General features: G+C 48.4%; 3 protein-coding genes across 17 annotated transcripts; 1 reads left to right on the top strand and 2 right to left on the bottom strand.

Moving 5' to 3' along the window:
• Nucleotides 1–1,499: 1,499 nt before the first annotated feature.
• On the bottom strand, nucleotides 1,500–14,423 carry hspa12a (heat shock protein family A (Hsp70) member 12A). 5 transcript variants are annotated; one of them, XM_085921508.1, is made up of 13 exons: nucleotides 14,398–14,423; nucleotides 7,895–7,971; nucleotides 7,690–7,814; nucleotides 7,383–7,569; nucleotides 7,142–7,246; nucleotides 6,873–6,989; nucleotides 6,067–6,229; nucleotides 5,970–5,984; nucleotides 5,586–5,678; nucleotides 4,747–4,851; nucleotides 4,414–4,672; nucleotides 4,208–4,311; nucleotides 1,500–4,140 (listed from the first exon to the last, which is right to left on the bottom strand). In XM_085921508.1, the coding sequence occupies exons 2-13, from the start codon at nucleotides 7,964–7,966 to the stop codon at nucleotides 3,509–3,511; spliced, it is 1,977 nt and encodes a 658-aa protein (XP_085777634.1). In that variant the 5' UTR covers nucleotides 7,967–7,971; nucleotides 14,398–14,423; the 3' UTR covers nucleotides 1,500–3,508. The 5 variants fall into 5 exon arrangements, with proteins under 5 accessions (XP_085777634.1, XP_085777631.1, XP_085777633.1 ...); XM_085921505.1 differs by lacking the exon at nucleotides 14,398–14,423 and adding an exon at nucleotides 9,966–10,243 and having other exon boundaries at nucleotides 5,586–5,675; XM_085921507.1 differs by lacking the exon at nucleotides 14,398–14,423 and adding an exon at nucleotides 8,228–8,582.
• Nucleotides 13,077–19,210, top strand: eno4 (enolase 4). Of its 7 annotated transcripts, none has more exons than XM_085921513.1 (15): nucleotides 13,077–13,169; nucleotides 13,231–13,375; nucleotides 13,922–14,050; nucleotides 14,128–14,312; nucleotides 14,456–14,589; nucleotides 14,670–14,836; nucleotides 14,913–15,044; nucleotides 15,547–15,615; nucleotides 16,029–16,193; nucleotides 16,301–16,426; nucleotides 16,557–16,731; nucleotides 17,005–17,066; nucleotides 17,795–17,912; nucleotides 18,221–18,315; nucleotides 18,834–19,208. In XM_085921513.1, the coding sequence occupies exons 1-14, from the start codon at nucleotides 13,132–13,134 to the stop codon at nucleotides 18,301–18,303; spliced, it is 1,728 nt and encodes a 575-aa protein (XP_085777639.1). In that variant the 5' UTR covers nucleotides 13,077–13,131; the 3' UTR covers nucleotides 18,304–18,315; nucleotides 18,834–19,208. The 7 variants fall into 7 exon arrangements, with proteins under 7 accessions (XP_085777639.1, XP_085777640.1, XP_085777643.1 ...); XM_085921514.1 differs by having other exon boundaries at nucleotides 18,843–19,208; XM_085921517.1 differs by lacking the exon at nucleotides 17,795–17,912 and having other exon boundaries at nucleotides 14,913–15,005; nucleotides 18,834–19,210.
• On the bottom strand, nucleotides 13,761–26,990 carry shtn1 (shootin 1). Of its 5 annotated transcripts, none has more exons than XM_085921522.1 (15): nucleotides 26,044–26,452; nucleotides 25,704–25,764; nucleotides 24,190–24,284; nucleotides 22,468–22,633; nucleotides 22,302–22,390; nucleotides 21,776–21,857; nucleotides 21,550–21,644; nucleotides 21,317–21,463; nucleotides 20,732–20,885; nucleotides 20,393–20,504; nucleotides 20,228–20,310; nucleotides 20,049–20,149; nucleotides 19,679–19,729; nucleotides 19,358–19,478; nucleotides 13,761–14,556 (listed from the first exon to the last, which is right to left on the bottom strand). In XM_085921522.1, the coding sequence occupies exons 1-14, from the start codon at nucleotides 26,182–26,184 to the stop codon at nucleotides 19,359–19,361; spliced, it is 1,497 nt and encodes a 498-aa protein (XP_085777648.1). In that variant the 5' UTR covers nucleotides 26,185–26,452; the 3' UTR covers nucleotides 13,761–14,556; nucleotide 19,358. The 5 variants fall into 5 exon arrangements, 4 of the variants coding, with proteins under 4 accessions (XP_085777648.1, XP_085777647.1, XP_085777651.1 ...); XM_085921521.1 differs by lacking the exon at nucleotides 13,761–14,556 and adding an exon at nucleotides 17,513–19,297; XR_015067358.1 differs by lacking the exon at nucleotides 13,761–14,556 and adding an exon at nucleotides 17,514–19,099 and having other exon boundaries at nucleotides 19,172–19,478.
• Between the last annotated feature and the right edge of the window lie 224 nt (nucleotides 26,991–27,214).

Consider the following 27,214-nt stretch of genomic DNA (forward strand, 5'->3'; position numbering starts at 1 on the left):
TGCTATTTATGCAAACCACATGGTGAGATAGATCACTGCTTTCACCTGCCTATTTCAATGCACAATGTGTGGAATATAGGTGTCATTCCAAAGCCCGGAGTCTGCAATGCACTCATTAATCTGTCGGTGGCCTTTCGCCGCTTTATGAAGTCGTGATTGCGCCTCATTGTTTTGGCTTCATTTATCGAAACGCCCAGCCTGTAATCACGCTCGCAAGTACACGGCTTGAAAAAGGCGAGCTGCCATTCTCATCACAAAGTCTATTTGAAATCACTCGGAGCGGAGCCATCAGCGCTCGCACAATACCAATCAGAGGCTTCACGCCCGGCGACATTCAGAATATTAATAAAAGGCCAAAGTGAATGTGTGTGTGGGCTAAGAGGTGGCGCGGCGTGGCTGGCGCGGCACGGCGTCGCCAAATCCTCTAAAGACGTCCGTCTTTGTCTCACGCTCTTGTTTCTCTTTTCATTATTGGCTCATTGAAAGTGAAGGCTAATGACAAAATAGCAGACTAATTCCTGTAATTACGTGTGTTTGTCAGACAGAGACAATTTCCAAATGACAGCACTTCCTTTCTCCGCTCTTTAAGCCGCTAGCTTCCTTAGTGACAAAGCCTTTTATCGACAAGTCGTCAATTAGTCGAGGGATAGATAGATAGATAGATAGACGGAGGCGGCAAAGGAAAAATAGCAGGCCGAGAGGATGCTTGCAAAACAAACGTGACCCCCGGCCGTTCAGCTGAGCACAAAAGACAGGAAGCCACTTTGAGTTGACTTCATGTCAATGGTGGGCCCACCCTAACAATATTTGACAAGGTACCCGATGAAGGAAAAAAAATAAAAAAAATCTCAATCGAGAGCTTTTGGTGCTTTGGAAATGGCATCAATCTCCTCCACCTGATACTTGAAACAAATAGTCAGTCCGGACAAACACCGTGAGCAAGCGCTATTTGAGGAAAAGGGGCCATGCCAATTTGGTCCAGTTGAGCCAACATCCTGGGTTGTTTGGCCAAAAAGTTGGCTCACCTTTTTGCCCTTCTTCCTGGCAGGCAGCAGGTATCTCTCATCAGGTGGATGGGGAACATCTGCGGAGACGGCATTCAACCCGAATCAAGTCTTGGCCAGCCAGCTAGCCGGCCAGCCTTCGGTCAAAGTCAGCTTTTTTGTCTCCGTCTCAAAACTCGCTTTTGCCGATGTCGAGTAAAACCTGCCTGCCTGCCGTACTTGTAACACGACGTCGGACAAAGACTTGTTAGATGAAGAAAACAGCGTTCGGTTGGCACAGAGAGAGGCCGGCGCTGCGTGTGCACGCGCCGCCATCTTTGAAGGTTTCGACACGCCCTTAAGCAATTGCTCGCATTAGCCGTTAGCCGATGGCGCAAAGCAGCACAGATGTTTCTGGATCCTTCCAAATGCCTCATTGAGACATTGACAGAACTTCATTGGATTACATCCACGGTGTTCATCGACAACCAATCCATTAAAAAGAAAAGAGAGAAAAAAACCTTCTTTGAAATACACTTGTTTATTCATGAGAATCTGACCGTTGTAGAGGATTCGAATACACCTTATTCAATGAAATGAGCGGACAAAGACACGAAGCAACAGAAAAAGTATACATTCAGGAGTGATTGTATGAGTTGAACCACGTTGTTGTGTGAAGCAAATACAGTGCTTGCTTTACCATTCAGCAATTGAAATGTCACATTCCACACGACGTCTCCCCCTTTCCCATCCACCGTTAGCGACTCGAGTATAGTTCAAAGTGAGAAAGGCGTGAAAGTACCCATGCGGTACATTGCGTGATTCTATTTCATAAATGCAATAGTACAGTATCCACAGAGTGATGTGGCGCTTCCCACACAAGCAGCTGTCCATCTTGTTTTTTCTCACATTCATTTGGCTTGGCGAGCCATGCGAAGCGTGCCTTGCCGGAAGCGGCGCTGAACTGACCAGAGCCCCACGTGCGCTGCTGCTACTGGCTGCTGCCGGCTGCTGCTGCCGGCTGCCGGCTGCTGCTGCCGGCTGCTACTGCCGGCTGCTACTGCTGGCTGCCGCCTGCCAGACTTCAATTGGCATTTGAGATCATTCAAACAAAAAAGAGGTTTTTGCCTGCACAGCATGAATATCACCCCATCGAGGAAAAAAACAGCAAGTCCTCGCTGACCTTGTCATAACGAGGTCCGGGACCTTAGTGTCTCGACGGCACACTAAGAGTCGAGAACGTTTCCGAAAGACTCCGATCCCTTCTTATGAACGACACCTTACGTGTGTGCTATATTTCCCGAAAGTTAAACAAACAAAAGCCAAAGACGCGGCTCAAGCTTAATTGCTAATGTCGGCGACGCTTCAACAAGGCACAAATTCTCAGGTCAACAAAAGCGTTACAACTAAGTAGGAATGCAACGACAGTAAGATGCTGCATGTGTGCTTGCTGGCAGGCTGGCAGACTGGCAGGCTGGCAGACTGGCAGGCTGGCAGACTGGCAGGCTGGCAGACTGGCAGGCTGGCAGACTGGCAGGCTGGCAGACTGGCAGGCTGACGGCCTTCCTATCGTCTGTCTGCCCGACCACAGATTCCCTTTCAACAATTTGCCTGCTCTTCATTGATTGACTAAGACGATGAGGGAAGGAAGCCATTTGATCATGTGAATTGTGTTGATTAGACAATGAACATTCCATTGCCATCTTTTTGGAAGAGGCGCAAGCTGGCAGTGTTGTGACAAAATGGAAGCATAATGAATGAAAGAGCTGTTTGTCTTCCAAAAGTGTGCCCGCCGGCCGCCGTGCCGGGGCTTTCATGCGGTGCTCAATGAGAAAAGTCAACGCACGCTAAGGCTACAAATCTGTACAATATTTAAATAGGCTATATACAGAAATAAACAAATATTACTCAGATCTGCGCCTATCCAACGGGGAAAGTAACATGGAATGGAATGAAATAATCATACATTTGAGTGCAACTGCAGATGCTCACCTACTGTTGAGGCTTCATGGCGTCTTCCTTTCACCATTTCACGTTCAAGACTTTCAGTTAAAGGCACGCGCGCTCTTGCCTTTCATGCAAACACCTCACATTTGGAAAAAAACAACAAAGGTCAACTGCGTTCGGAGAGACGCTTGAATGGAACGAGCCCAATCCGATCCAGTGTAAAGGTTGAATTCGGAAGACCAATAAGCCTATATGAATAGTTGCCGCCAAGGTTTACTTGCACGTGAGCTCTTTTCTGCTGCAGAGCACATTTACCGGAGGCACATTCCTAGCATTTTTTTCAATGCAAATAATCCACACCTTTTTGTTTGGCTTTTTTTCGTCTAGTGTCAGCTAATAAGAGATCAGGGATAAAGAGTACATTTAAATGGGTCGGCGGGATTGGTTCAACGACTGGCCTGAATTGATATTACTATATGGATGTATAGCCCGAAAAGTCTGGAAGGCTCAATTTAGTACATGTGTGTGCCCGCCCTGCCTTTCTGCGTGGCTGCCTGCCAGCGTGGCTGCCTCCTTCCTTAATGGCTGAGGAAGTCAATACTGGCCTTGACTGTGCGCCCGGTGGACACGTCCACCGCCACGGCCCGAATCTCGGTGTCGCCAAACTGCATGAGCGTCTGGATCTCGCGGCGCGGCGCCGCGCTCTCCGTGCCACTCACGTCTAAGCGGAGAGAGCCGCACTTCTTGACGCCGGACTCGCTGATGAAGGCCACCTTCTCCTTCTCGGCGCAGTAGACGTGGATGACGATAATTTGCTGCGAGGGCTTGGCCGGCGTGTAGCTGCGCTTGACCATCTCGCCCAGCGCGACCGACTGGTCGGCGGCGATGAAGGTGTCGAAAACGTCCGTGCACCAGCGCGTTCCGTCCTTCACCAGCAGCTTCTCGGGAGGATGCTTGCCCTCCACAAAACGATTGAGGACGCCCACGCCGTAGGTAAGCGGCGAGCGGCGGACTTTGATGATGCTGGGGTCTAAACCGAACAGCACGGCGCCCTTCAGGATGGTCAGACCCACATCGTGGGGGATAATAATGCGACTGCGGCCCTGAAGCATGTTCTGGACGGCCAGCTGCAGCAGAGCTGACTCGGCGAAACCTCCCACTAGGAAAAGGAACTTGATGTCGCTCACCTCGGGTTTCTCAAAGAGCTCATCTGCGGGGGACACCAAATCAAATGGGTTTATTCACGTGCATCCTGGTTTCTGCAAAGTGCTTCTTACTGAGATGTTGAATGATGTGGTCCACGGTGGGCTTGAAAAGGGAATTCATGGCATCGGGACTCATCCTCAGCATGCCCTGCGATGACCATTTCACAAAATCCACACTGGAGAGAAGAGGGTTGGTCGTCGTGAAACAAACTTTGACGGACGTATATTAGCTAACAGGTAAGACCGAGAGAATGGATCAAACTTTTGGGCTCACTTACTTGCTTTTGCGCAGCGCGTGTTCCACACTGTGGCCCCTGAACTTCTTGTAGTAGTCGATGAAGGAGAAGGGCAAGTTAATATTGAGCGGGTTGGCCCTGCCCGGTGCCGCCGCCCGCTTCCGCGATTCAAAGGCAATCATGAGGTCCACCCAAGCGGCTGGCCGCTTGATTTTGAACTGCTCAATGAAGTCCTGGCCAAAGATCTGACACAGCAGCTTCTCAAATTCATAGTCGATCCCCAGGGAGCCGTACGGTCCGCCTGATGTGGAAAAGCAGTGAGCTGAGTCAAAAGCCAAAAGATACGTGCAGAGAAGTAGTCCGAAAAAAAGTTACCAGAAGCTTTGTACAGCTCTTTCAGATGTCCTTCTGGGAGACGGATCTGATGGACAGTCAGGTCCACTGTCCCGCCGCCACAGTCCACCACCACATATCGGTCGCCTGCGTAAAAAAAAAAAAAAAAAAAAAAGGGGTTTGGAGAGATCATTTGGGATGATGGGATCTCATTATGATGAGATGATTTGTGTCAATGATTTCACCCACATGCATGAACTTGTATCCTTCATAGGGGTTCGATTCTATTCCCACATACAGTGGACTCACACCATTCACAAATGGGTGTACGTGTACAACTGACGCCCATTGAAAACCTGGATAGACATTCAGTATGGCAATTTGGACTAAAGCAAACAGAGGCACCACTGTACTGTACTGTACTGTACTGTACTGTACTGTACTGTACTGTACTGTGCTGTGCTGTACTGTACTGTACTTCACTGTACTGCGCTGCGCTGCGCTGCACTGCACTGCACTGCACTGCACTGCACTGCAGTGTCATTGTAAAAAAGTGCCTTGTATATATTCCATGTAAAACGGGCGCGCTGGCACCACTTCCTGACTTTGGGAAAATTTGGACACCCCTTTGTTCTGGCACTTGATCGACGGCTCGTGGCCGAACGTACGTTAGCGGCCTTGCTCAGCCGTGAAAATAAATGAAGTAAGCTGCAGTTTGGAAACTACACTTGACTTTTCAGAACATCTCGGGAATAGAACTGGTCGGTTCATATAAATGCTAAGGTCAGACTGCATCAGAGGAAAGGGCAAGAGTTAGCGGCAAGCAGAAGCAGAAGGACAGACGGACAGACAGACAGACAGGCAGGTGAAAAGGACGCTACCTTCTTCCAGCTCCGACCAAATCTCCCCTATGACATTTTCCACCAAGAAGGTGCGACTTTGCCGGTTGCGCCGAACATGCTCCTTGTTGGCTGCTTGTTAACGGGAAAAAGAATTTGTGTGAGTGTGATAAGGAATGCAATGCCAAGCTCTGCTTTGTGAAGCTAGCGCCAAAGACACGCCGGCTTGGCTCGGCTCAGATGCAGCGCACGAAACATCGCTTCAAAAAGAACTCAACACAACATTGAACAAAACCAAGCCTATTTTGCCTTTGTTTCCATTTATGAGGATTGATTTCCATCTACACAAAAGGCATACATGTATATACTAGATATGCAATTGACTTTCCATGCATCTATCCGAATATAAAATGAAACTTTGTTTACCATGGCCCGGAGAAGCTACAGGAGAACGATAGAGCAGAGCAGAAGAATGTAAGTCACGGGAAAGAGAGACTTTGTGCCATTGGACAAGATGACTTACCTTGGCTCACATTGTCTGTGGGACTGCCGCCGTTCGGAGCGGCCGTCTGGTTGCTCAAATCCACCATCTGGTGAAGGCGGAGCTTACGGCAGTAGATGGACGCCGCCTCGGGTTCCAGAGCGATGATCAGTTGCTCCGGGTTGTCACGGGGCACCAGACCGGACTGCAAAACGGAAAAGGAAGGAAGAATCATCTTGGAAGAAATCAAACATCAATATGACAGTACAGGCCTGTTTTTAGGCTTCTCGAGATCAAAGTGCACTTGTCCTGTTTCAACGAATGGGGACGATCCAATTCTGTCTGAGGGGTTGGCTAGTCTCGGGCGGGCTGCGGATGACGTCATGGCCCCGGGAGATGGACTGAATATTGGATGGATGGATGGATGCTGCCTCAGCCCTCCCTCCCTCCCTCCCTCCCTCCCTCCCTCTGTCCTGTCCTGTCCTGTCCTCTATGAGCGACGGAAGCAAGAAGCTCAGTGCCAATGCTGAGTCACTGCGGATGCCCAACCCATCCACATTCAGCTCCAGACACATGGCTGATAAGCGCTGGCTTGCTGGCTCCAAGCCCTGCCTTTTCCTTCCTGTGTCTGCACCCATGAAATCATCCACATCCCGCTTCCTTTTTCACCACACACAGGAACAAAAGGACAACGTCACAGCGGCCGGCCCAGGCACACTGTGATGATGTCGTATCCCAAAACACATAGAGCCGCTTGAGACCAGATGCGAGGCAGCGCAGCCAACTGCTCACGGCTGACATAACAACAAATACGCTCATCCCATTTCAAGCATACGCTGTTTGCCCACCTTGTAAGCAGCTTCCCTCATGAATTGCTTTGCAGGCATTTTCCAGATGGCAGGAACGGTGATGACCCATCGGACATCGTTATTGTCAAAGTCGCCGCCCGTCTGGTCGCTCAGCTCCTGCCGGGCCAAGAGCAAACGCAGCCGTCAAATATGGATGGACGTATACGCTGCCCACCTATCGTTTGTATCGTTGCATAGGCCTTTTGTGACGCAATAGGCACCGTCAGTCCAATCGTGTCTGCAAATACAGAGGTGGGTGCCCTCATCACCTTGAGTGCTTGCTCCTTAAAGAAAGCCAGCGCGTAGGCAAAGATGTCCAAAGCTTTCACGCGCTTCCCGTTGGCTGCCTGGAGATCTGTGTTGATGGACAGATTCTGTTGGCGGGGATGATGACGCACGCGCACACGCGCACACGCGCACACACACGCACACACACACACACACACACACACACACACACACACCAAGGTCAGGGATGGATTTCCTGCTTTGTGTGAGCACGCTTCTTACCGCTGTGGTATGGAGTTTCATCTTGAATTTCTCCAAGTAGAGCCAGTGCTTGGACTCACTGGGCTCCAGGTCGTGGTAAAAGTCACGGGCTGCGTAGCCAAAACTGTGAAACTTTCTGTCTGGGGTCAGCAAGATTGTGGTCGGTGTCTTCTGGTTGGACACTCCAGGATCACCACCCTCCCATCGCCTGGGGCGGGTGCAAATAATCCCATATACCGAGATGTGCGTGCCATGAATGCTATATTTGCTTTTTCTCCTTTTGTCCATTTTTGAGAAATTCACGGATGGAAAGCATCAACATACGTACCTCATGGTGTGAATGCACTCGGGCTCCTTAGTGAAGGCATAAGCGTAGCCGCTGGACGTCGTGCCAAAGTCAATGGCCACCACCACCACAAAGGCCAGTCCCGAGGGAACCTGCTCGGCGTCATTCTGCCGCACAATTGAAAGGGACGCCGCTTAGCCGAGCTGGGAGCACGCGCATTCGCCAGCGCTGGACAAGAATTGATTGCCTGAATATGTGTAGGAGACAGCGGTGTGATTCCAGGGTCGCCTAGGCTCTTTGCTGGAGACGGCTTCGCCATTTCATCTGGAGAAAAACAAAAAAGGACGCAAGAATACCATGTCCGCTTTCATGGTGGAACAATAAGATCAACGTCATACAGCTCATACCGTATTGAACCAAAAGTCGCCCAAGATAAAAGCAAAAAAAGAATGGGATCGAATTATGAGCAGTTAATGTTGCTTTTTGTAATGTTTCCACACCTTGTCCATTTTGGAAAATGACTTGACATTTGAATTGAATGAAAGAAAGAAAGAAAGAAAGCGTGTCTCCATTTGTGTACCATTAGTTGTATGCGTCTGTCTTCATAGCCTCCACTTAAAAGTGTTGTGTGAATGCACACAATAATAGTCAATTTGTCAGATTTATTCCAAGCATGTTGTCGAATTGTCTCGCAGCATGACCTTCTCGTGTTATCCAATCCTTTTATGGAACCAGCCAGCCAGCCAGCCAGCAAGTGAGCGCACTGCACTCATTTTTCCACCCCTATGGAGAAGATGAGTGCTCTCAAGTCCCATAATACACTTTGGCAAGCAATTAGAGCGGCAAATTACGGACCACCTGTGGCTACACCCACAATCCAATTTTCAAGTGCCCAAATCACCTTGACAACGTCCCCAAAATGAAATCCCATCACGACTGCAGAAATACATGATTTTCTTTCACGCTTACCTGAAGGAGAGTCCAAAAGTGGATCACACGGATGATACTATATGTAGATATATATATATAGATATACAGGATAAGTGGACTCGTAGGGAACGGTCATGGGCGGCAAGGCTTTCTACGCAGACCGAAGCACTAACTCTTGCCAACCCAAAGTGTCCTATTTGTTGCATTCATTTGATGAATGAATGAATGAATGAATGAATGAATGAATGAATGAATGAATGACATTCCTCTGGGTCGCACTGCTTTCTGCATGCGTACGTAGTGGTTGACAAGTAGTCATTCTGGCTTGGGATTTCACTCCAGCCGGTGATTCCTCAAAAGGATCCAGTTTCTCTTTGGTGAAGAGGAGAAGCAGATCACAAAAGGGATGGACCATTACCGCTGAAGATCGTAAATACAAATGTTTTAAATGGACGCTATAAAGACTACTTCAATGACTTTGTTTCATTTCAAGACTGTTAGAATCGGCCTGGGCAGGGCAGGGCAGGGCAGGGCGCTGTGGTGCACCGCGGACTGGTCGCCAGCTAAGCACAGGGGGCAAAAGAGTCATTTGAAAGCTGAACAAATGAGGGGATTTTTGTTTGAAAACAAGTAGCAATGGGTATTTTTAATGGAAGCAGGGAAGAGGAATTGACTCATTCAAGTGTACTATGGAATGGCTGTCGGGCAAGCCATACATTGAATGATGATCAATCTAATGACGACTTAGATGCTGTTCATCACGCACGTCTTTGAATCAGACTTTGGTATTTTGCTTTTGTTCATTTGATGAAAGTGCTCCGAATAGGTGAAATTGTGAAGCTTTGAGATGCGATGTGGCCCACCCAAGCGAAGCGAAGCGAAGCGAAGCAAAGCAAAGCGAGCGAGCAACCGCAGCTGCAGCCAAGCGTGAAACACTGCGCTACCTGACATGGTGCAGATTTTTTTTTTTTTTTTTTTGCTGCAGTGTCTCAACTCTGGTGGGATGGGCCGTGATCCAGCTCAGTGCCGTTCTCAAGCAGCCGAAAGCGTCGGAAATGGCAAAAGATGGCAAAGGGAACTGCAAAAGGATGCTTAAGTTTGAATGTCGCCATGTTGTCTGCAGTGATGGTTGCTCGAGGGGGTAGGCGGGCGGACAGGCGGGCAAGCGGGCGGGCGGGCAGCCACGCAGGCGGCCAGCGTGGCTGGCAGCCAGCCACGCAGGCGGCCAGCCAGCCAGCCAGCCAGCCAGGCGAGGTCGGTTCACACCGCAGTTCCCCAATGAGGCAATGGCTAGCCTAGCGCGACCGACTCTGCTCGAAAACACTTTCCGGAGTTGACACGGAATTTGTTCAAGCGCAAATCCATTCCAGACGAATTGGGCACGTTACCTGTTATCATGTTGTCTTCTTTCGTCGTCATCGAGCCTCCCTCCTAGTTTCCCGTCCGTCCGTCCGTCCGTCCGTCCTCCGAGCGATCGTCTTGTTTTAGGGGGAGAACTCAAATCACATACAAAGCTAAGAGCGAGGGGGGGCCAATTGCAACTTCACTTGCCCTTGCAACGTCCCGTGTTGGGGAAAATAAAGCACATGGAGCAATGCAAATGCACGACCTGCTCTGTGAAGTCAGTGAAGTGTCGGGGAGGGAGGGAGGGAGCGAGCGAGCGAGCGAGCGAGCACGGAGGATGTTGGGACCCCTCATTGCGGCTGCTGCACTCAAAACCCCGCCCATCACATGCTCGGCTGTCCTAGCCTGGAATCATCTCTGCTGCTCTTGCTGCCGCCACTGCCGCCGGTGCGGTGCGGTGCGGTGCGGTGCTGCCGCAGCTTGACGCAGGACAGGCTCCCTGCCTGCACGGAGCTTTGCTGCCCGCCCCGCCCTGCCCTCCCTCCACACATTGATCCAAACGAATTAGCACATAAGGATGGGAGCTGAGGGCCCCATTAGGTTTTGATGGTCAGTGATATGTAGCATGAAAAAGAATTTCCTCAGCAATGACCGAAAGAACCGAAGAAAGGCTACGAGCGGCCCAAATGAGTTTCCTCTACCCCATAGGTGCCCAACTCCAGGCCCGGGGGCCATCTCTTTTGGAACTTGTCCTAGTGGGGAAAGTCTCCTCATCCGGGCTGGAGTGCAGCTAGGCGCTCTTGTGGAGCCAGGCAGCCAGGCAAGCAGGCAGCCACGCAGGCAGCCACGCAGGCAGCCACGCAGGCAGCCACGCAGGCAACCAGGCAGGCAGCCACGCAGGCAGGCAACCAGGCAGCCACGCAGGCAGGCAGGCAGGCAGGCAGGCAGGCAGGCAGGCAGCCGGCCTGGTTCATTGGCAAAGGCCGCCGACAATTTCCAACGCAGTGTCGTTGATCAGTAGAAGGTTGTGACCGGCTGGAGATTTTCTAAAGTCAACAGTGATCTTTGTCTTGTCAACATTGGCGATCAAATTGTTTACCTTGCAGCACTTCAACAGATGTTTCAACTCATCCCAGTTGAGTAACAACAGTTGTGTCCTCCGCATATTTCTCAAGTGAGGTCGGCTTGTGAGAATGTCTCGCGCTTATTTGCATGAGCTTTGCAGGTCAAACGCCGGCCAGGCCATTTTTCCAGACTCCCATTTGTCCCCATTTCTATGTGCACGACGTAAAGGAAAACACAATATGCAGCGAGGCCTTGAAATGATTCATCCCCCAAGGCCCAGTGTATAGACACACAAATAGCAAATTCACTAACATTGAGCTGTGTGCAGCTCCTTGTGTCCCAGCAGCCATCCCGAGCCATTCTTCTGCCGAGGAGCAATATCCCCATTCAAAGCACACCTGGCCAAGTTTGAAAACATGACTGGGATATTTTAATTAGGTGCAATTAGTGGGGGTGACGGAGCAAGCAAAAGCTCTCCTGCTCTTTAGTGGGAAAGAGAAAAAGGATGCACTAATGAGGCAGGCTGGGTGACTGGCTGACTGGCTGGCTGGCTGGCTGGCTGGCTGGCTGGCTGGCTGGCTGGCTGGCTGGATGGATGGATGGATGGATGGATGGATGGATGGATGGATGGATGGATGGATGGATGGATGGATGGATGGATGGATGGATGGCTGGCTGGCTGGCTGGCTGGCTGGATGGCCGGCCGGATGGCCGGCCGGCTGGCTGGCCGCGTGTTGATGTCGACAAACGCTGTCACTTTCACGCCGACGGACACAAAACGGGGACTGAGCGCAAGGCAGCTAGCTCAATGTTGCTTTATTTATCCATTTGTTGCTAGCTTTATTTCCCAAGCAGATGATTTCATACGATGGCTTGATTGAAAGATTTTGGGACTACATTGAGGGAATGAGGAAAGAGGAGCGGAAACATGCCATGCCACCCACCCCCGCTCCCTTACACAATGGAAACCAGAGCGGCTTTAAACAGACATTCAGCGTTACTCTTCAGTGATAAATTAGCCAGCGACACTTTTCATCCAGCCCAATTTCATGTGCCATTTATGTCAATTAGACCAGAGTGGCCCGGCTACATTTGGATGTCAGTTGCAGCAGCAGCAGCAGCAGCAGCAATTTTTTTAAAAGTGTTTGGACACCCCGCTGTTGTAACCTTCTGTCCTGCCGACGACAAAAAGAGAGAGCAAGACGACAACGACGGCCCAATTTGAGCCCGCTATATTGGACAGGCAGGAGAATGTCCACGTTCTTAGCGCTTTCAAACTCAAGAGGCTTTGCGCTCTTTTAGAATGCTTGGAAAGGTTGCCTTGCTCCAGCATTCCGCTCTATATCATTGACGTATGTATTTCTTTTATGAAGACGGAACAATGAGTGCGTCGACGCAAACAAAGAAAAGAAGTCAATAGCATGTTGGGAAGGGAAGCACAGGGCGCTGACAACTAAGTACGTACGAGAAAACAAGATAAGACTTGAGTGCATGAAAAATGGTTGCTCATTCTTGTTCTCTCTTTGCCCACTTTTGGTCATAAGGCGAATACAGTGATTCATCATTTGACTTAGTTGCCCCTGTTAAATATGTGGAAATAATGTTTGAAATGTTGCGCAAATGCAGTCGTAGCAGGTTGTCAATAATAGCCTCCAACTTTAAGGGCTTTGAAAAATGGAATATGTCCATGAAAAGAGAGCTCCTTCTCATCTGAATTATTGATTGCTTTTCCATTCACGTTATCACAGTCACTTTGGTTTGATTTTCACCCAATTTCTTACACCATGCAGATGAATGAATAGCATTCAAATGAATATTCATGAGAGATTGCGCACCTATCCCAACACAAGGCTTCTCGAGAATCATTTATCCCAATTTTCTTGGACGGAAAAGAAAGACAAAAAAAATCAACCTAATCCCACAGAAGTGGAGACATCGTTTTCTTCTCGAAATGCCATTGATTCTATTTTAGAATCCACGTATTTTGAACACTTGATGCATTAAGCTTGTTTTCTCCAATCAATATTCACATAGTATCTTGCGCGTCACAGAGGGAGGGAGGGAGGGAGGGAGGGAGGGAGGGAGGGAGGAGAGCAGCGCGGCGCGCGCGCGAGAGAGACATTGTCTCGCGAACGTGCCGTTCCCATGGTAACGGAAAACAGCCGTTTCAGCGACGACGATAGGTAGATAGATAGATAGATAGATAAATAAATAAGACAGCTCAACAATGTCTGCTTTCGTCAGCTACCTCTCGGAAGAAGACCAGGACTTTCACCAAATCAAACACGCAGCTGCGGAGTTTTACCGGGCCAACAAAGTACCCGAGGAGTTTGAGAAAGCCTTAGGAGAACTTTTCTTCCACAACCCCGAGGACGTCCACGGTTACCTGGTGCATCTGTCTGTCTGTCTGTCTGTCTGTCTGTCTGTGCGTGTGTGTGTGTGTATATATATATATATATATATATATATATATATATATATATATATATATATATATATATATATATATATATATATATATATATATATATATATATATATATGTATGTATGTATCTAATTATTTGGAAATTGAAACCCCATTGTATTGAAAGTTCCAACACGTAGTATTTCTTGTTGGCCGCTAGAGGGCGTGGATGTGTCGCAAGTCAATTAGAAGAGAGCTTTTCCTTGCCAAGCAATGCATGGTGCCACTCTAAGACACCGAGTTGCGCACAAATCTCCCTCCCTCCCTCCCACACACAATATTAAAGCTTTTAAAATAGACATCAAGCTTTCATTGCCGCACTGCTCTGTGCATGACTGATTGGAGAAAAGATTGATCAGCCCTTTGAGAATGTGCCCGTAGCATACTTGCTGAGAACCACCCGCATACATTGGGTTTGCAATTTTACCATTCCAGATTGTGTATATTTGAATGTTTTCTTCAACCCTAGGCCAATTATTTCACAAGGCTCTCCTCACATCCCTTCATCAGCAGACTGAATGGAAAGGAGGTCTATGACTCAAAAGGGCAACTATGTGCTGAGGCCCAAGTCTTTTGCATCATTTGCAACCAAGAAAAGGTAAAGCTCAAGAAATAGGCAACAGAGCGACGGCTCGCCGAAACGTTTTGCGAGCCACGCGATTTCTTGATGTCTAGCCGATGTCCTCGGCCGCCATCTCCAGTCACTTTCCGCCAAACCAGTCTTTGGCGGAGTGGCAAGCAAAAAGCCAGGAGAGAGCGCATCACGTCGCCACGGCTGTCCAGTGGATAGTTGAACCTCTGAAGGAACTACTGAAGGGACACGACCCTTGCGACCAATCACGAGTTGACCGACAACTCAGGTAAAATTCAAATGTATGGAGCTGTGCTTGTTTCCAAAGTTTCCATTCGGTACACTTTAGAGCAGAGGAAGAAACTCCAACAAACCTTGGACCTTTGTTTGTACAAGTCATTTCATCCGAGGATGTTGCTGGTCTTTGCACAGCCATTTCTTCGCCGCTCGCAAACAGGAGGAGAAAGAAAACAGGGAGAAGGAGGAGATGCTTTCTGCTAGTGAACAGGAGGTGGAGATTCCGCCCTCGCCACCTGAAAAGAAGAAAGAGAAGAAGAATGAGAAAAGTACCGGACGCATTTTGCTGTAGCTGACAGGACACGGCGCAATCGATTCCTTCAAAACTTGTGATGTGTTTGTGACGCAGAAAAAAAAGGCCATTCGGAGAAGCCGTTTTGTCCCGCAGAGCCACCAGAAGCGGTGCTCCCCGGCTCCTTGGCCATCGGCTCAGTGTCTCTTGCTGTGGCCAAGAGCGGGGCTCAGGTAAAGGCCAGTCCGCTCTACAAATACATCCGCAGTCTGAAGGACCCGGAGGTGAGAAAGAGAGAGACACACCGGCATCCAGCAACATGCTATATAGGTACTGACTGTTTTAAATATGTGTGTACAGGATGATCGAGCCAGATTTCACATACCTGTCTCCTTGGTAACGTTATTAAGCTGTGGCAAGATGTGTCCTGGAAAGCTCAACTTGCTGGAAGAGGTCATACTGATTCCCAACGCGGGACAACAAGTCAAACAAGTAGTAGTCGTATTGTTGCTTTAGCCTAGCGGTATGGCTGGCTGGCTGGCTGGCTGGATCCAAACGCTTGATGGGACTTCCTCACTTGAATGAACGTGTTTGGGCATTTTTAGGTGGCCATTCAGGAGCTTCTCCTCTTGCTTAAGCACAGATGGGCATCAAATTGGCAAAGCTTTCATTGTATCAGCTTTTGGACAAAAGAACAAATGCCACCAAGATTGGGGCCATCTGTCCTAAGCATGACTGACAGACAATCTCAACAGCCAGCCAGCCAGCCAGCCAGCCAGCCAGCCGGCCAGCCAGCCAGCCAGCCAGCCGGCCAGCCAGCCAGCCAGCCAGCCAGCCAGCCAGCCAGCCAGCCAGCCAGCAGCCAGCCCCCGTTGTTATTTTTGAATTCCACGTGGTCCCTCCCGTATGCGTGAGCGCATCCCCGTTTGTGTTTTTCACTCTTTCATCCAGGCATTTTTATCATGTCATACTAAAGCGTGACCTCCTTTTGCAGATCATCACAATGGCAACACAGCTACAGAAGGAAATGATGAGAATATTGAGTGAATCATCAAAGCCTGGGGTGAGGGACATTTTCATCTATTGATAAAGGAGTGGAGCATTTTTCTCAACAATAGTCGAACAAGTTTAATGTGAGTGGAGTTCCTTTGTCTGAAAAAGGTAGAATATGCATTAAGTTTCTAACTACTCTTCAAATCATTCAAGTCCCGGACTTGCGTTGAAAAGATGATTCAACCATTCATAATGGTTAACAATGGAAATTGTGAGTGGCGGGCGGACACATTCAACTGCCATAACCTTGCAATCCCGACGGTTACATTCAGACTCATTTCTTGTCAGTCCAACACAGCTAGATGTTTCTCCACACATCCGATTCAATGATGATGTCTTTAGTACAAATGATATTTTCAATACGCGTGGAGATGTAGGGGGGGAAAAAAAAAAAAAAAAGGGGTCGATTGTGTTGCCTTCGAGGTCACCTCGGCCATTTTGAGCGACAACGGTGTGCTGCCCGTGAGTTTTGATCGTCCTGAGCAAGCACTGGACCTGATTACGGAAGCGTGCAAAAACCTTGAGCTGGAACTGGGAACGGAGATCCATCTGGCAGTGAACTGCGCTGGCCCTGACCTCATGGACTATGTAAGCCGCTCATCCATGCTAATGACGGGGAAAGGGAGAAAGAAAGGCGGGGAGACGACAAACGCTGAGAGCCCCTCTCTCTCTCTCTCTCTCTCTCTCTCTGACAGGCGAAACAAAAGTATGAAATCGCAACAGGAGCCTTTAAGTCTCCAGACGAGCTCGTAAGCATGTATCAAAGCCTCCTAAGCAAGTACACTGCAGTGGTGGCTTTAATCGACCCGCTCAGGAGGGAGGTATGTATGTATGTATGTCCATCTCGCTTTCAGAGAAACAAATGTCCTGGATGTTCAAGAAGGCGCGTTTGATGAAGCAAATCTTTTGCCCGAGGTGGCTTTTTGTTTATGGAAGCTGTTTTTGCGCAAGGACACAGAACAGTGGGAGAAACTGAGCGATGCCGTCGGACAGTCGTGCGTGCTGCTCTCTGACGCCGCTCACAAGGCGCAGGCTCCGCCCCTTCCTGGAGTCACGGGTCATCTCTTAAAGCACACCAACCAGATGACGGTCAGCGACTTGATCCGCATCACATCTGAGCATCAAGGTAGATGGATGCATTCAACCTAAGCTTTCTCTTGTCCTGTGTTTGTATGGTTCTTTCTGCACAATCGCCTTCATTTGAAGGCTTTTTTTCCCCCAGATGCATTGCAAATACGTATATGAAACATGGAAGTTCCTTTCCAAACTCAGAGATGAGTCATAGGTTCAGGGCCCTCAATTGAAATCATTTCTAGATTTGGCTCGCCCAAAATAAGTCTGCATTGCTATTGCCACATACCTGTGGCACATTTTGTTTGCATGCGTGCGTCTCTTACAGGTTCTGTACTACTGGCCAAAGCAACCAACGAGTCCTGCCACGATGATTCTCTGTCAGACATAGTGAGTGTTTGCTGCTTACTCGCTGCCAATGTCATCCGTCGCCGTTTTGCATCGCGCTCGGGGACCATACGGAGAAAGAAAAACGGTGATATGGGAAACGAGGATTGGAATGATCTCACACCGTAGGGAGAGGACTCCAACGTACACGCAATGTGTTTAGCACCTCTTGGGAGCCCGAAGCACATTGACATTGCTGGCCATGGATGGGTTCAAGCTCAAGCGCGCTCAGTTCCCGCACGCAAACATCTGGCCATCGCGTCGAGCTCAGGCACTCTCAGTTAGGCATACGAGCGAGTCACCTCGGAACGGCTCAAACAAACAAATCGACTTTTGGAATCGACTTCAAGCGTACCAAATTGTCCGTTGGCAGCACGCCCGGATGCTAAAATGGAATCCCCGTACGGCGCGCACGAGACGCAGCCACCTCTGCCGATTGGCGCCCTCGCACGTCTACAAAGAAGGTGGACGGAGCACTTGTTGATTGTGCTGATTTGGAGCCCATTCACAAGTGGGTTTTGATTGGATGGCGCTAATCCACAAATGGGCTGTTGGATGACACATTTGCGGGAACAGGAATGTGCCACTTTGGTGAATGGCACAGGCCAATAAAAGTGTTTACACCTCTGATGCCAAGGGCAGTGTGAAAGAGACCACACACGCACACGCACACAGCGTAATTGTCTCTCTTCCTTTGGTGCCGTTTTTTTTTTTTTCCCTCCCTCTTTCAGGCTGTGGGTCTGGGCCTGGACTATGTCAAACTGGGAGGTCTGACCAGTGCCGAGAGGATGACTAAATACAACAGGCTGCTTTCTATAGAGGAAGAGCTGTCTCGACAGGGGATCCTGGGTATGCTCCGCGCTCTCTGAGCAAGAGAGGAAGTCTCACCCTCGCTCTCCCTCTTCTATCGTGTGTGTGAAAGAAAGACCCAATGTGTGTGTGTGCAAAAATGAAATCTCTTACTTTGGATGTGTTAATTGGCTGCCTCAATGACATGCGAGGACAAATTCTTCCCTTGTCTGTCAACCACCGCACACACTTCAAAGAAGAGTAAATGAGCCGAAAAAGCTTCTGCAACATGTTGTGGCTTGAAGTCCTCCAAATGAGTTGAGTGGGAGGGAGCGCTTTGACGATTTGACGGTTTGTCTCATTCACAGTCCCAAAGGAGCGACACTCCCGGCCACTGTTCATCGAAACGGAAGCCGAAGCCGAAGCGGAAGCGGAAGAGGAGGAAGTCTGAACGAGAGCATCGGTTGTTGTGACTTGTTGTGAGATTTCTACCGCTTTCAAGGGCCACAGCTCGAATGAGAAGCTCTCCCATCTTTGACTTGATACTGTACTTATTGTTACACAATGGTTAACTCTTAAGAATGACAAATGTGGCAGAAGAACTGCTCGGCTAGGACTGTATTTCCTGTTGCTTTTGAATCCCAACTGCCTTGACAGAGGTTGGCACTGTCATCATTCTTTTCTGAAAAAGCCAGAGGGAAAATTGAGCCGCAATGCTTTTGATGAATATGGCCTACGTCATTACGTCCGTTGTCCGGAGCAAACTAATTTGACTTCCAGCGCGCCACCGATCGCGGGGGTCAAACTGGGTTCAAATTGAGCTGCGAGGAGGACAACAAAAACAGCAGTTTGACATTTGGGGGGGGGGAAATCAAATCAATACACGCTTGGCTTTTCCCCCCCCTCATTTTGCTTGTCACCCGACATCATTGACAAATTCCTGTTTGGGAAAGGACGATTGACATTTGGCTTTCTTTCAAGCCTTTTCAGGGTGAACAACAAACAACAATGGCATTTCCTCCACACCGTGCACATGAAGGGGACGGCGAGCTGGAAATTACACCTCAGCGCTAAACCAAGCCTGAAACCTTAATCAGCAAAAGTGACAGGACAGGACAGGACACGGGCTTCTGGTGTTTCGGACCGGAAAGTGTCTGAGAAATGTGGCTGGCCAGGTGTCCAGAGAAAACGAGACAAGAGCGAGCGTCGCCTCGCACGGCCACAACTCTTTTAAATCCTGGCAACAGCTGTACGGACAAGAAGTGAACATGAATACAAATCTCTCCATGTGCAAACATGATGTGTGGAAGAATATTCACCAGAGGTTACATTGAAGCAGAAAGATTTTCCTTCAAGTCTGTTTATGCCCCTCCCGTCATTTTCTTCCCGCAAAACCGACATCATCAACCAATCAGAATTTGCTCGGCCAAGGGCAGATGTTAGGCCTACGTGATTTCAGCAAAAGTAAAAAAAACACGTCGCCAGTCGTGTCAATAAAGCAATACCCTAGGAGGTTTCCTCCAGTACGTCGCGGCGTCTCAGCAAGACCTTCTGCAGTTCGTCATTTGGGGATGGCGGTGATGAAGATCCCATTTTTGGCTGAGGAACCCTTCTGCCAGCATTCCCCTGAAAGACAGAAAACATATGTGATGATGTGTTGCGGTGAGCTCGGGTATCCAATGGAGCCCGTTTCAAAGTCGCGAGGGTTTCTGCGCTCCGCAGAGGTTCAATGAGGAGGAACCTCGGAGGCTCCTTTGCCTTTCAATTTGGAAAGTTGTCGGACTGCCGAGCAAACAATCGAAGGTTTGACAAAGGCGTAATATTACCATGATGGCTTGAAGTTCCTGGAAGGCGGAATTAGACGGCTTCCTCTCCATCTGATAAAAGGAAAATAATGGCAAAAGAGAAGCAAAACATAAATATGATACTTATTATTTCTCACGCAATGCATTCAGTCACCTCCAATTGCAACAGGATGACAAAGCCGAGCACGGAGGGAGGGAGGCAGGCAGGCAGGCAGGCAGGCAGGCAGGCAAGCGCCTTACAAGCCGATATCAATAATGGCCCATTTTTCCGTCCCAATTATTGTGGCGGGCCAAAGAATACGTGACAAGATAGCCTGAAGTCCGCACCTGCATAGCCATCCCATCACTGTATTTTATTGGTCCCCCTCCTAACAACAAGAGAATTTGGAACCTTTCTCCGGTTATTGGCTCTCTGGCTGACGGGCCGAAGCTGAACCCCGTTCTTGATCCTGTTCATCATTTCCTCCACAGCGCGCTGCCTGACATCCACTTCTGTAAAACACGCACAGGCGCTCTTTTTTTTCTATGTGTTTTTTTTTTGGGCCGAATTGCCGTCTGCAATTTGCCTACCTGCTGCTCTCTGGGCAGAATTGTGGAGCACAAGTGGAAGGTCACTGCTGTTTTGTCTCTTTCTGATCAATGACAGTAGGGAGCTGGAGAGAGCATCCAAATCAACATCACCTTTGGATCAATCTATCATTCCAATTTCATTCTACGAAGGATGGAAAGGTTTACCTGAGTGGGTTGAAGGCTGCCAAGGTCGGAAGTGGCGGCGGCGGTGGTGGAGGTGGACATACAGGTAGTGGAAGATGGCTAGCCGTTTGCAGTTTCTTTTGAAGTTCTTCAACTGATCAATCCAAAGATCAAATGATTGAGTGAATAGTCATTTCGAGTTGACCTTTCGCAAACACCTTTTGTTCCGTTTCTTAAAGACATTGCAATCGACAGGATGATGATGCGAAAAGAGAAATTGCACACAGAAGCCTTCCTTCCTTCCTTCCTTCCTTCCTTCCTCGCACCATATCAAAAGGAAAGGCTGGAATGCAGCTTGTTTTCATGGCTGTGTGTTGTTACCTGTGGACCTCAGATCCTTGACCTCTGCTTGGGACTTGGAGCACTCATCACTGTACTCCTTCTTCTCCTCCTCCACAAGCTCAAGTTTACACTTCAAGGCCGTCAGCTCCTTTAGCGCCTCGCAGCTACTCAGTTTCTCTTCCACTTTGTTGATCTGAACACACAGACATGTTTCCAACTTTGATAAGGAGGCCAGTGTGATTGTGTTTAGCATACATACATTTCAAACAGCATTTCATGTTTTGGAGTGGGGAGATGTCAGCTGACATTCAGTTGCCAATGGCTTTTTTTCCCTCACCTTTTCCAATTGTTCATCGCCAGCAGAGGTCAGTGATCCCACTCAGCTTTAATTGTTTTACATCGGAGTCAGCCAGTGGTGGGAGGGAGCTGGTTCCTGGCCAAGCTTCATGACCGGGCCTTTTCTTAAATGCTTTCCTTTATATCAAAGATGTTTGCTTAACTCTGAGGTTATCTTTTCACTCACTGCTGTGTTATTCTATCCTTTTGACAACAGAACATCAACGAGATGTCCCAATGGCGCCCCCCCAAAAACGCTCTCTCTGACAAGTGCAATGTCAGGTCTACCTGGCTCCGGTGCTCCTGCTTCAGGGTTTCCAAATCCTTGGTCAGTGATGTCACCTGGCTGAGCGCCTCCTGCAGAGCATGGCTCGGTGTGGTGCTCTGCATCAGGATCTGGCTGTGTCTCTTGAGTATCTTTTGTTCAACAACCATCTGAAAGCGCCAGCATTGGAAAACATAGCTAGTAGGAAGGGAGGGGGGAGCTACCGTGGTAATGGCGACATTGTCATAGAACTCACTGCTCTGGCAAAGTTCTCTGCCCCCTCTCTCAAGTCCCGCTCCAGATTCAAGGTGTCCTGTAGGCCTTGGTATTCCTCCACAGCAAACTTTGACACTGAATCGACAGAATTGTCACATTTTTGATTGTACGATTCACTATTTGACATCATCCATGCATCCATCCATCTAACCCTAACCACCCCCCCCCCCCCCAATTGTTTTGATTTCATTGCCTTCCATTCTAACCTCTGTTATATTTTCTCAGAAGCTGCTTTTGCTGCAGCGTCTCCGCCATTAACACGCTGTTAGCACGTTTTTCTTGCTGCAGCTGCAAATGGAAAAGAGAAAGTAGGATTCACAGCAGGGGAAACAATGAAGGAGGCTGAGGAGCAAGGCGCTCGCTTAGCACTGTGGTGGCAATCCATTTGTCCTTTGTTCTAGTTTTGGAAAAGAAACTTCCAATAGCTTGGAATGAATCAAATAGGTACAAATGAACACCAAACATTTGCGTGATGGATGCGTGATAGGATTCACGTCTGGTTCTTGAATTCCCAATGGACAGACAAAGCAAAACATTTTGTAGCCATTTACAGATAGATCATCCAGAGTAGTTGAGTGAGTGAGTGAGTGAGTGAGTGAGTGAGTGAGTGAGTGAGTGAGTGAGTGAGTGAGTGAGTGAGTGAGTGAGTGAGTGAGTGAGTTTTGGTGCAAAAGAGGCAGGCTAGGCTAGGCTAGGTACCCCCCATGGGTGCCAAAGCAGGAAATTCCTCACCTCTTGCCTGCTTTCCTCAAGTTGTTCTTTCAGCATTGCAAGAAGGTGATTTTTCTCCCTCAGTGTCAAGTGCAATTGACTTTGCAGCTCTGGAAGAAGAAAGATGATCATTTCGACTGGACATCCAGAGGCATGAAAATATTCACAAGTGAGAGAAACGCCGCACCTGATATCTTGCTCTGGCACACGCTTGACAAGCAGTCGGCAGCATTCAGCTGCTCACCTTCTTCATCATCTTCATCCTCGAGGTTTCTCCGGCCGACGGTCCCCGGTCCCAGTTGAGACAGCAACATGGTGCTCTTCCGTTTCAACGAGCGCTTCTGATGGTTCAACTACAGCAAAAAGATCAAATGAAGACGGATGCTTTTGGACAATACGAACCAGCCATCCTACTCATCATCAGCCCGTCGTGTGTGCGTTGCTTGCTTGGTTGATTATTTCAAAATACCAATGTGGTGTTAAACTGGCGATCAACAAGTGGTTGTCGTCAAATGAGCATTTACTTGACACTTGCTGCTTGCTCTTCAAAAGGTCATCAAATTCTTCAGTTGAGAAAAAGCCCTTGATGGCTTTGTTCATTCTCTAAGCACAGAACAGCGTTAACATAATTGCTTTTCTTTGAAATGAACATTTTGGACTGGGAATTATGCAATATGACAAACTGATTGCAGGCCTTTGGCTTCAAGAAACATCTTATTCGTAAATAAAAACTCAATCAGTCAGTCAGGAACAAAGAAACGTCTCGTGTTGACCGCGGTGATACGTGAGCATTTACCGCTGATTTCATTTCACACGACATAAAGACCTCGCTTTACGTATATAACGGAACTCATATTGAGATTTTCAGATGGGTGAAGTGCCACTGACTTTGGATGACAATCAGGGAAATCAAGCAACAAAACAAGTGACAGGCCAGATGAGCTTTTTCTTCTTTTCTTTTCTTTTGCCCTGCAATCAGTCATAATGGCAGGACACATGCAGAAGCAATGACCAGGTGCTTCATGAGCCATGACACATTGGATGCCTTTGAACTTATTTGCATCAAATATTTCTTTCCTATTTGCAGATTGATTACATTGAAAGTTCAATCAGCAGGACAGCCGTGAAGCCCGTTCCGAGCAGCTTATCGGAAATGCTGGAGATGAATGCAATTTGCAACCGTGTTATCAGAGGAAAGAAAAGTCAATTGCAGAAAAGAAAAACACACAAAGATGGGAGAGAACAGCCACACATGAGCATCGAACGCCACGGCACCCTAGTGAGAAAAGCAACGGGGGCTTTTTTTTTTGCTTTCAAACAACATCCGCCATGGAATAACACGTACATTGAGAAGAAACCCAGACATAGCCATGCTAGCGAAGCGAGGCGAGCCAAGTGAGGCTTGACAACAACAAACTTTTGCTTTCTTCACATTTTCATTGAAATGCCAACGGGCCGCTTAATTGTCATTCCGTTGATGCTGTTTGCTCAATCCAATTTGGATGGGGCATCACTGTGGTAGTAGAGATTGAAGCAACCGTTGGAAGGTAAGAAGAAAGGCGGAACTTTTCCACAGCCTGCAACTTTGCTTGAACCCGTTTTGTCCAGGAATTGAAGGAGAAATGATGACAGTCATACGTTCAAGCATAACGTAAAGAGAGAGCGGCAAAGTACTACGCCCAGGCTCCATCACTCCCAAATAACAACTCACACACAGCAAGGACTCCAAACAACGGATCCAATGCAATTTTGGATACCAGATCTATGCGGGCGCTTTTGCGTTTGTCAAGTCATCAAATGACTCGGACTATTGACTTGACAAATGAGTGATCCCCCCCCCCCCACACACACACACATTAAGTAGTCAGTCATTCTCAAAAATAAGTCATTGAGATGAACTGTTGTGCACCTCGGAGGCCAGGGCCTCAGCGCTTTCTCTGCACGTCCTCTCAATCTCCAGTTCCTCCTGAATGGCGTTGATCTCCTCAATGACCATTGTTGACACTAAGAGAGAGAGAGGCACATGAATTGATCAAGCAGGCGTCCGTCCTCAATGACATCCAGGCCCTCGGCGCTTTGAAAAAGAGGCCGAGCTCGTATTTTGAAAAACAACAATTAAAGGAAGCGCCACACCTATCATTTTCAAAAGCGTGACAGGTGAAAGTGCATGGAGAGCGCAGCACAACTGGCTTTCCATTTATTTTGCCCAAATCATTCTGCATAAAGGCCCGATGCTTTGAGACCACTTTACTGAAGATAGAATTTCAAATAGAGGTTGAGCTCCAACCCAAAAAAAAAAAACAGTGACGATGACAGCTATAGACGTTTTTGATGGGAATAAATCTGGCGGGCGCCGGTGCATGGGGCAATTCTCCAGCCAAAACACACATTATGTTTGACTCGCACGTTAATAGAGGCTGCCCGACTGTGCCAAGCAGCTGCATATTAAGAGCTATTACGTGATTTCATAGCTCTTAGAAAATTGCTCCTATTCACGACAAAACGGCTGGTGGGGCGGCAGGCTCGCTGAGGACACGGCAAAAAGTCCCCAACACACACACACACACACACACACAATGGTGCCTTTTCAATTGCTGATGGCAAGGTTGATGACAACATGACCATTGTGTTATAATGATAAGACCACAAAGGCATCTGCCCCCCTCATCAATTCTCCTGGCCTGGCCGTGGCTGCAGATACAATTTAATTCACTCTTCTGTTGATACCATTATGCAGCCCGTCGGCGTAGGGGTGGCTAATCACTGTCTTTCCAGAGAGGACCATGAATAAGGACACACACACAAAAAGAGAGAAGAAAACAGATGGAGGATAATGGGCATGCGAAAACTCACAATTAAGACTGTCATATTTGACGGCGGGGGCCCCGTCGACTTTCACCACTTCTACACTGCTGTTTGTTTACCACGGCTACCAGTAATCCTAATTAACGTCTCATTAGCTCCGGGGTGTCCATTGGAAGATTTGTTGGAGTGGCCGGCCGTGACAGGGAGATTGCGCCCAAAGGGAAGAAGCACAATGATAAGTGGCAGGCAGCTAAGTGCTAGTGAACGGCTGACATGTTAGTTCATGGGAGTCGCTTCATCCCGCCAGGTCGGCCGGCCGGCCGGCCGGCCGGCCAGCCGCCTGTCTTAATTGGATGTCACCGGGGGGGGGAAGAAATTGCCGCTGATCTTGGAACTTCATTTCTCTGGTGCTCATGAGTTAGCGGGAGGGCAAGCGGTTGGGTGCCCTTGTCAAAGCCTAACATTGTTTCTTGCAAATGTCACCAGTGTCAAAGCACGTCTCTTGACATGGTGGTCTTACTTAGCTCTTTGATGCAATCCATTCGGACATTTCACTGGCCACAGACACCGCTCGCATTTTCCAAAAGAATCTGCGGCTATGCACTGAAAACAACTTACCTTGTTGAAATTCATTGAGCTTCTTAATGGCCTCATCTCGTTCCTCCTCCAGTATCTTACACTAGGCAGATAGAGCGGTGTAATTGTGATGCGTTACAATTTGACACTTAACAATCCCTTTGAGTCATTTTTGTTCATTTCCCCAGTTAGGTTGGATGCACTCCAGCCAGCATGAAAAAGGGATAGTCCAAACACAGTCCTATACCTTTGAACAAACAGACATCTGACGGACCGATTAGCAATTTGACGCGACGAAAGGACCCGGATGAGTGAGAATAGTAGCGAGTCACTAAAAGCAAACAAATGGGATGTGTAGTGGCATATTGTGAGCGATATTTACCTCCTCCGTTGTTGCTTGGTGTCTCCTTTGCAGGCCTTCATATTCCTGTATAGCTGTGGGAAGCAAAGGGGGCCACTCATCCATCATCACACCCAAAATGCACACAAAGGCTCCTCCACGTTCATATGTTTCTTCACACATGGGAAATTCTCAAACATGTGATAACTTCTCACATACTGACTCATTCCGCTCATGTTGTGTTGAGTGCAGCACTATGAGGCTGGGTTCACCTTTTGAGTTCCTGAAAAGCCCTCATGTGACAATTTGGTCCATTTCGGACATCAAAAGGTTTCCGCTCTTGATTGATGCAATGTGAATGGTTGAACAAACCCGAAAAATGAGGATTCCGCCAGCTAAAAACATACTTCCGATTCTACTGAAATATCAAGCATAATGAAGAAGCACAAAACGTTTGCATTTGGAAAAAGACTCACAATAGCAATCTTGCGCTGCTAAATTGAGGTCAGTCGATCCGCCCGCTTTGTCGTTCCAAAACGCTCTGTTCGCTCCCTCCCCCCCGTTCAGATGAGATGCCCTTCGAGTTGTGCTTCGGGCTTGCCTATCATTCAAAATGTCGCAAGTTGGACTCTCGTTCCAAAGTACAGCTGGAGGGAAAAAGTCCTCGAGCCGGTTCTCCACTTTGGCATGTGAACCGAATCCATATTGTAGTCCTACTATGTAACGCCCGATTCAGCACCTTGCAGCTGAGTGCAACATGAGGTACGAGCCAATTGACGTTGTTGTTTTCAACCCCAAACTCATTGACAAGTTTTGCACCGGTCGTCCGTCTCACAGCAGGCTTGCCTACCTACCTTTGTTTGTCAAGTCAGCAATGGTGTTCTTTCGATCAAATTCTTCCGAAGCCATAGGACCTCTTCTAGTGATTTGCAGCAGGAAGCGAATGAACGTCGTGACACACCTGAACACTCCAGCTCGAGCATAGCTGTTCGAAGTGCGCGCGTGCACGTACGCACGCACGCACGCGACCCACCTGGAGTGACATACATACCGATCTTAAGGGAACACAGTATTCACCTTTTAAGAAAATGGAACATTTATGTTCATTTCATGACACTTCCAAAAGTTCAAGATACATGCTGGCAGTTAATGAGTAAAAAGTATGTTCACGTCATGTTCTTTCATTCAGTCTCAACACTTTTATAAACCCAAA

Source organism: Syngnathus leptorhynchus, chromosome 10 (assembly GCF_054491065.1).
Source record: "Syngnathus leptorhynchus isolate UIUO chromosome 10, UIUO_Slep, whole genome shotgun sequence".
Taxonomy (NCBI): Eukaryota; Metazoa; Chordata; class Actinopteri; order Syngnathiformes; family Syngnathidae; genus Syngnathus; species Syngnathus leptorhynchus.

Excerpts from the sequence above, each read along its gene's own strand:
- eno4 (XM_085921511.1), top strand. The coding sequence starts at position 13,132 with ATGGTAACGGAAAACAGCCGTTTCAGCGACGACGATAG. Across the intron at positions 14,837-14,912 it reads GCAGTCTGAAGGACCCGGAG|GATGATCGAGCCAGATTTCA; the intron begins GTGAGAAAGAGA and ends ATGTGTGTACAG. Across the intron at positions 15,616-16,028 it reads GTGAATCATCAAAGCCTGGG|GTCACCTCGGCCATTTTGAG; the intron begins GTGAGGGACATT and ends GTTGCCTTCGAG.
- hspa12a (XM_085921505.1), bottom strand. The coding sequence starts at position 9,996 with ATGACGACGAAAGAAGACAACATGATAACAG. Across the intron at positions 7,972-9,965 it reads AGAAGACAACATGATAACAG|ATGAAATGGCGAAGCCGTCT; the intron begins GTAACGTGCCCA and ends GTTTTTCTCCAG. Across the intron at positions 6,230-6,872 it reads TGAGGGAAGCTGCTTACAAG|TCCGGTCTGGTGCCCCGTGA; the intron begins GTGGGCAAACAG and ends TCCGTTTTGCAG.
- shtn1 (XM_085921522.1), bottom strand. The coding sequence starts at position 26,184 with ATGTGTGAAGAAACATATGAACGTGGAGGAGCCTTTGTGTGCATTTTG. Across the intron at positions 20,311-20,392 it reads GCAGCCTTCAACCCACTCAG|CTCCCTACTGTCATTGATCA; the intron begins GTAAACCTTTCC and ends TGCTCTCTCCAG. Across the intron at positions 19,479-19,678 it reads AGGAACTTCAAGCCATCATG|GGGAATGCTGGCAGAAGGGT; the intron begins GTAATATTACGC and ends TCTGTCTTTCAG.